General features: G+C 36.7%; 1 protein-coding gene across 2 annotated transcripts; it reads right to left on the bottom strand.

Moving 5' to 3' along the window:
• Positions 1 to 392: 392 nt before the first annotated feature.
• Positions 393 to 7249, bottom strand: LOC103720286 (phosphopantothenoylcysteine decarboxylase-like). Of its 2 annotated transcripts, none has more exons than XM_008809917.5 (3): positions 7085 to 7249; positions 1187 to 1553; positions 393 to 911 (listed from the first exon to the last, which is right to left on the bottom strand). In XM_008809917.5, exons 2-3 carry the CDS (start codon positions 1523 to 1525, stop codon positions 627 to 629), a joined length of 624 nt encoding a protein of 207 aa, XP_008808139.1. In that variant the 5' UTR covers positions 1526 to 1553; positions 7085 to 7249; the 3' UTR covers positions 393 to 626. The 2 variants fall into 2 exon arrangements, with proteins under 2 accessions (XP_008808139.1, XP_088566046.1); XM_088709920.1 differs by having other exon boundaries at positions 1187 to 1548; positions 7085 to 7226.

The following is a 7249-nucleotide window of genomic DNA, read 5'->3' as shown; positions in this document are numbered from 1 at the left end:
ACCCCATTCTTCCAAACAGCACCTCAAGACTGCTGGAAGGTGGAGTTTCTCAGCATTCTAAAGCTATGAAAACATATTTCAGCAGCAGAAGGGAATTCTGAACTTGCCTGTAGCTTCATCCCTGCACAATCTAATTAGTCAACAGGCAAAGATCAGAGATAAGTGTGACCGCAAAATTCTAACAATCTGATGACCTATTCATAAGAATAGGGGTCCATGGTGATAGCGAAGAATAAATCATCATGTGGTTTAAAGGTTTCCCAAATGAGGAAGATTCCAACTGTCATGATTTCTACACATTAAAATCTGGATCATGAATCTATTGCCATCCATCATGTACATCACATCCATCATGTACATCACAGCCCTTCAGTTTATAGGAGACAATAGAATTTGCCAGAAGATTTTTAAAGTATTATACAACTCTAATTACAAAGTCACTATGACTTCATAAGAAGCAATTTAAAAGAACTATACTCCTATGCAGATGACCTTCCTTCTGACAAGGAGAAACAACCAAAGTGGATTTTTAAGCATAGTATCTTTCATTATGCAGAGCAAAACAAGACAGCTACAGAGAGAATGTTAGGTTAAAAAGTTGATTAGCACCTGATAACATGTGAGAATCAACCAGATCCATTTACTGGCGATGGCTTGTAAGCAAGCCTCACTGTAGTATAGATCACGGAAGGTTCAGCCATCGCCCCATTTCCATAATCTCCACAAGCCAGCCTCTTCGTGATGGATGGAATCAAAGTTATACCAAGTTCGCCGATTGCTTCTAAATGACGCTTCGTTAAGGGGTTGTTCCACATGAAGGTGTTCATGGCAGGAGCAACATACAGAGGCTTGCTGTAATCCCAAGCTCGCACAATGCATGTTAATAGATTGTCACAAAGTCCTCCTGCAATCTACTTAAGGCAAGAAGAATATGCATGAATGCCATACAAAGCAATGTATCAATTAAATTGGTAGGGCATAAATAATTGCTAGCAGATCAGTGTAGAAAGACAAAATGATCAACAGAAATCATCGATGAATCCATTTTTACATCATTTTACTACATGGACTATGCATTCCAACAAATCAAAAAACCCTTCAGGATAGATTAGTGCAGGTTACTAGCAATTTCTTTTTTAATGGAGCCATTAGTCCAGAGCTGAAGTTTAGTAGATTGTACACGTACCTTAGCTAGGGTATTTGCTGATAATGGAGCAATTACCATAATATCTGCCCATTTTCGTAGTTCGATGTGCAACACTCCATCTCCGATTTTCTTCCAACTAGACCATTCATCATCATCTGTGTAAAGAGTCACACCCCTTGGAAGTGATGCTTCATCTAAAAAGTGCAAGGATGACTTTGTGGATACTGCTCTGACTTCTGCCCACTCCGAAAAACTACGGCAAAGAGACTCAAATTTTATAGCAGCTACACTTCCGCTGGCAGCCAGGAGAATCCGTGGCTTAACAGGCTGCTCATGGTCATGCATCACATTATCTGATGATGACTCCACCTTAGCCATCACTCCCTCTTAAATACAGGAAGCTGAGCTGAAGATAATCAGAAATAAGAGAAAGGAACTGCTTATTGAAAACTAATGATTCCATAGTTAATAAAACGAACGAGGGAGATAACATGCAGTAAGGAAGATGTTTATAAACTTTTGCAGAAAGGCTAAATATAACAAATATGTGGAACTACTGTCTATTCTGTCAATTGTCTCATTCAGATTTCAGAATATAAGCATAGTACCTTTTCAAATGACCTGCTTCAATATATTTCATGGTCAGGTGACTGAAATAAAATTATTATAATCATACGAGGTTACCAATAAAAAGCAATTATCCTCTCATCTAAAGCTATCAAGATACAAGAAATTTTTTCTTTTTAATGTAAATTTTGGTTAAACTAAGTTGAATGTGTTGAAGACAACATGGTTCATTTTCACACCATCATATTGAAAGAAATTCCCAAGCTAACACAATTCTCATCGAACTAGTATTGATGAAGATAATGTACGACAATTGGACAAAGCAAGCGTATAGCAGTAGGTGTTCTAGGAATAAAGGTAGATTGTGAAGAGTAGGAGAAAAAATATTGCACGATGGCCTCAGAAGAACCCTATCTCGCAACAGCTATGACACATGAATTCTATTTTTACCTCACTATGTGGACTCAATTTCCTGAATGCAGATCCTTACCAAAAGAAGTGCCCACCAGTTAAAACAGCAACCCTGCTGCAATTAATTCAGGTACGCAGACAACAAAGATTCTACTTGAAATAACAATTACAGCCTATCTATGCTTACAATATATGTGCAAGTGCGCATTATTATTCAATGAAAAATCCTTCGCTTTCAGGATCTGGACATAGATGGAAATCACTTTTTTCTTTTGTTTGGGTTGGGTTGGGTTGGGTTGGGTTGGGGGGGGGGGGGGGGGGGGGGGTGTTTAGCAGGTAAATTTGGAGATTTCCATAGCTGCTGCCAGGGGTGTAGTTCAAAAGGCACCATGATAGCAAGAAAACAGCTAAACAGCTGTTTCACCACTATCCCATAATTATTCTGAAGTGATCTCTAAGATAAAATACTTCCAACAATATAAACTCAATCTGGGTTATCCATGAAATAGATGACAAATTAACACAGGCATGCCAGTTATCCTACAGCTTCCAAAACTTTATACCGTTAGCAAGTTTGTTTGCTCTTTTTTTATTTGGTAAACTAGGTGAAGATTTAAAAATATCTCTGTTATTACCGCATAAGCATAGTGATCTACCAATCTACATTACTGGGCACCATTTATACAATAAAAAATGTATGCCACCTGTTTTTAAAGTTTTCTCCTAATGCTTTTTCTGGTTGTCCATGTAACTCCTCAGTTATGAAATGTAAATTCTACAGAGCAATCGTTTCCATCCGTCCACTTGGAATGAGGGTACTAGAATTTAATAGCAACAAAGTAGCAAATACAATGATAGGATGAATTAGAACCAATGGGAGCTAAATTTAACAACTTAAATATTTTTAAATGATTAGTTAATAGAGACTTTAACAGATGATATAACTGATACAAGTAAAACTTATGCAGAATATCTAGCACAAAAGGAAAGAAGCAAGTAAAAAATTTCAGGATGAGACAATGCACATTGCAAATTAAACATAGGGGAGCTAAATTTAACAAATTACAAATTTTTAAATGATTAGCTAATAGAGACTTTAACAGATGATATAACTGATAACGTAAAGCATTTGCAGAATATCTAGCACAAAAGGAAAGAATCAGGTGATAATTTCAGGATGAGACAATACACCATTGCAAACATAAGGGAAAAAGAAATGCATTCATAAGCTGGAAAATTGGCGTATCTTGGGGGGGCAAGTATGTGCAGGGCAAATTATGCGGGGAGATAACTGTGTCATTCCAGAATTATGCACAGCATTCAGTATTAAAGGAAGAAGCAAATGACAATTCTGAGATGGCATGACATGCCGATGTAAAGAGAACCAGAAGGGAAATGAATACTCATGGGCAAAGAATTGTTATAAAATAGAGGAAGATAAATTTGATAAGACATAATAAATAAAGGGCAAAGGCCTGTAACTAACAATGCAACTGAAGATGTAATATTTGCATGTACATCTGTATTGGTGTGTAGGATCAACATGCGCTGAAATGGACCCATTTTGTCTGCCATGATGTCTGATAAGTCACTAGGCATACCATGTTAACATGTGACAATCTCAGGCATGGCAAGTGATCCTTTAGTCCTTGTATAAAAGTGGATCATTAATTCACTTAAGTGGATATGAGGCTAAAATCTCGTTGTATATCAAATCATATTGTTGGCAGTCTCACAATGCCCTTGGAAAGACACAACTAGGAGAGCATAATCCAAACTTGGATGATTTGTAGATACAATCAAGGTTGAAGGGAATGCTGAAGATTTCATATTTATGTTTTAATTTATTAATTTGATATAACTGGCATTTTTTGGACAAACTTAGTTGATCAACATTGTACGTTGGCCAGTATTACCATTGGATGCAGTCTTGTTCATCTTGGCCACTAATTCTAGGTGCCGACACTTTTAGCCCACATTTGTTTGGCCCCAATAAGAAACAACACAAACTAATAAGATGATTCATAGTTCCTCTCCCTCTCCTCTCATTCTTTCTCGATTCATCTCTAATCTTCCTGTTTCTTTTTTTCTTCTCAAATTCTTCTCTATAGCATTTCTATGGAGGCAGTTTCTAGTGCGAGAGATTTTATTGTTCTTTGGGTACTATGCTCTAGGTCTTGAATCCGAACAAATATACAAAGAGTTAAATTGGCGGCACATGGAAAGCATAGCAAATGGGAATTAAGATAAATAAAGAAAAGTTTCTAAAGTATTAGCAAGCATATAGACTATGGAAAGATTAGGAGGTTACTGGTGGCAGTAAACCTTCAATAGAGGTCAGACTTTAGGTCTTACCTTTTTATAAATGTTACTAATACACTAACTCTCACTGTTCAAGTGAGGGTCCATTAGCGTACAAACTTGTAGATGATATAGCAAAAGCATATAAGACTAGAGAAGGGGTGAATGTCAACTTGGACTTGCAATGGGAATTCTAGAGAACACAGCCCAAATTTTAAATTGACCAAAATGGAGTACTTATTCTCATTTCAGACGATAACAAACAAAACTAATATTGTGACTGCAATTATAATTTCTCACCAAGAGGTTAAAAAAAACAACTATCATTATTATTATGATCTTTGTTCCATTATAAAAATTAGAGATGCAAAAGATATCTATAAGAAAACAAAAGTGGCAGTGAATTAAAACACTGATCTTGAGCATTATACAATCATTGCATGAAAAACAATGCTGAATAAACCAGTAAAGTATGATAAGACACAGTATGAAAAACAATGTTGAATAAGGTAGTTTTTAAGCATTAAAGAATATTAACATTAAAAAGAATACATTGTGGCAGAATTATAATAAACTAGGAAGGGTTAGTAATAAGAAAAATACCAGAAATTTAGTAGATGAAAATGTGAAGGTTAACATCATTTAAAATCAATTAAGATGGTGGGAGTATATGCAATGAAGACATAGGAAGGCCTGGTATGAAACAGGTAAAAACTTGGGGCCAAGAAAGATGAAGACTAAGATTACTTTAATATAACCTGAAAGCGGGGGTTTGAAAAGTGACTATACAGAGGATCTGGACTTTGATGGAAACAAATAGCAATCAGGAATTAGAAAACCAAGATAAATATGATAGTGCTTATTGGTTATCACAAGTTATGTGATGCTGCTATGAATAAGTTATATGAAACTTTTAGTTCTGACTTAACAACTTACGGTTAATCACTGATACATGTGGTTCCAGGGCACCAGATTTTGTTAGCCCTCGTTGCAGATTGTTGTAAGTATAACCAACAAAATTGTCAACAGAGCACCTTAACCTATTCCATACAGTTCTTAGATGATTCAGTCTCAAAAATGGGTTATATAGATGGATGCCATAGATAACTGGCATCAAATTGCAACAGATGAACAAAATGGCATCCCATCATTCTACCAACAGACCTTGTCTCAGCTGATAGGGCGATTATATGGATTATGGAATTATCCACCTAAGACTCAAAATGACTTAAAATTGAAATTTTTTTAACCACTCGTGAATCGGTTTTGAATTACCAACTGCGGCAACACTAGACAAAAGAGGGATACAAATCTGAAACATAAAGTATATTTAGCAGCAGGAAAGCCAACCTTGTTGGCTACACAATTTAAACATATGCCTTCAAAAGCAACCATAAAAAAATACCCTAGACTAGGGAAGAGTTTAACAAAGCAAAAGACAGCATTTCACATAAGAAATCAAATTCATCTCTAAGGTAAAGCCAAAGAGAAATATCAAAACAAAATACTTTGAAGCATCATCATCCAGTATCCACTAGAATACTACTTTCTACTTCACACTAGTTGATGCAATAGAGTTTGCTGCCCATATGTTGATTGCTTAGTGATTATCGCACAAATGAAGCAAATCTGTAAGGTATCATACATTTTACCCGCTCAGGAGCAACCCTCCCTCTTATTTATGCCAAACGTTCCCTTTTACACTTGGAATCTAATCAATTAACCTGCACATGGAAGCTTCTAGACAAAGTGGCCAAATCACATATAGGGCCGCTTGGGACCTAAGAAGCATGACTGAGGACCTAGATGATAGGGCTGAAAACGAATTAGGTAACTTATTTCTGTATTTGCTCCAATTGTATACACATTTGGACTGTGCAATACTGAATCCGTACTTAGCAAAGTTCAGTTTAGGTAACAATTTTTTCTATGGGAATTAGAAAAGGAAATTCAATTTTTCAACAAATTATTACACTCATAAACTCAGTACATAAACAGAACTACATAAAAAAGTGTCTCTACACACTGGAAAACTCCAAAGGTTTCTTTTTCTTTTTTCTTTGGTGTAAGCTTAATTTTAAGTATTTGCAAGTTCAGGAAGAAAACAGTAGGTGCCATCTTTTTATAATCGCTTGCCTTTCCATGAGTTAAACAACCATATTAGTCATTTTTCCCAAGAAAAACAAAGGTTTTAATGCCCTTATTCTCAACTTGCGCTCAGGTCTACAAATTCTTCTACAGTTAGTTTTGCACTCAAATTTATTCGCATTTTGTCCCACCCACCAACTCTTTCATGAGCTATGGCAAATCAAAAGCCCCCCTTGAGCACAAGGTTGATGCTAAAGAAGAGTCCTTTGTCTAATTAATCTAATGATTAAAATTTTAACACGAACGACAACAATAAACATCAAGCACAAGTGCATACAATGGACTTAATCAGATAAATTACTCTTACATCAAGCAAAAAGATGATGAGATGAAATAATCTGCCAATACTACCAACATTCCCGGAGACTTGGCAGGAAGATTATGAGATGAAGAACAGATATTTAGGCTAAAGAATCAAAGGAGTTTGTGATTTTGTTAGGGATTAGGGTTGGATAAAAGTTTTTTACGGGTGGAGTGCAGATAGGAATCAAGGAAAAGGAAAGAACGTACCTGCTCAAGGTCAGGGAGTGGAGGCGGGGGAGGCCGCGGCCCTCGCTTCCGCCGGCGGCGCTCCGCGGTTGTTCTTTCCGGCGAGGCGGAGTTGGGAGGGGAATGAAAGAACGGGAGCAGCGAAGCACCGAAGAAAGGGAGGAATTGGTACGGCGACTTTGTTTG

The sequence above is a fragment of the Phoenix dactylifera genome, chromosome 13, assembly GCF_051530095.1.
Source record: "Phoenix dactylifera cultivar Ajwa chromosome 13, Ajwa_hap1_PhDact_Kaust_v1.1, whole genome shotgun sequence".
In the NCBI taxonomy this organism is placed as follows: Eukaryota; Viridiplantae; Streptophyta; class Magnoliopsida; order Arecales; family Arecaceae; genus Phoenix; species Phoenix dactylifera.
Note: the sequence above shows the minus strand (reverse complement) of the source record. Positions and strands in the feature narration are given on the sequence as shown.

Bases quoted from the DNA above. Each gene is read 5' to 3' on its own strand.
- LOC103720286 (XM_008809917.5), bottom strand. From the start codon at position 1,525: ATGGCTAAGGTGGAGTCATCATCAGATAATGTGATGCATGACCATGAG. The intron at 912-1,186 runs GTACGTGTACAA...TGCCTTAAGTAG, and splicing joins CAGCAAATACCCTAGCTAAG to ATTGCAGGAGGACTTTGTGA.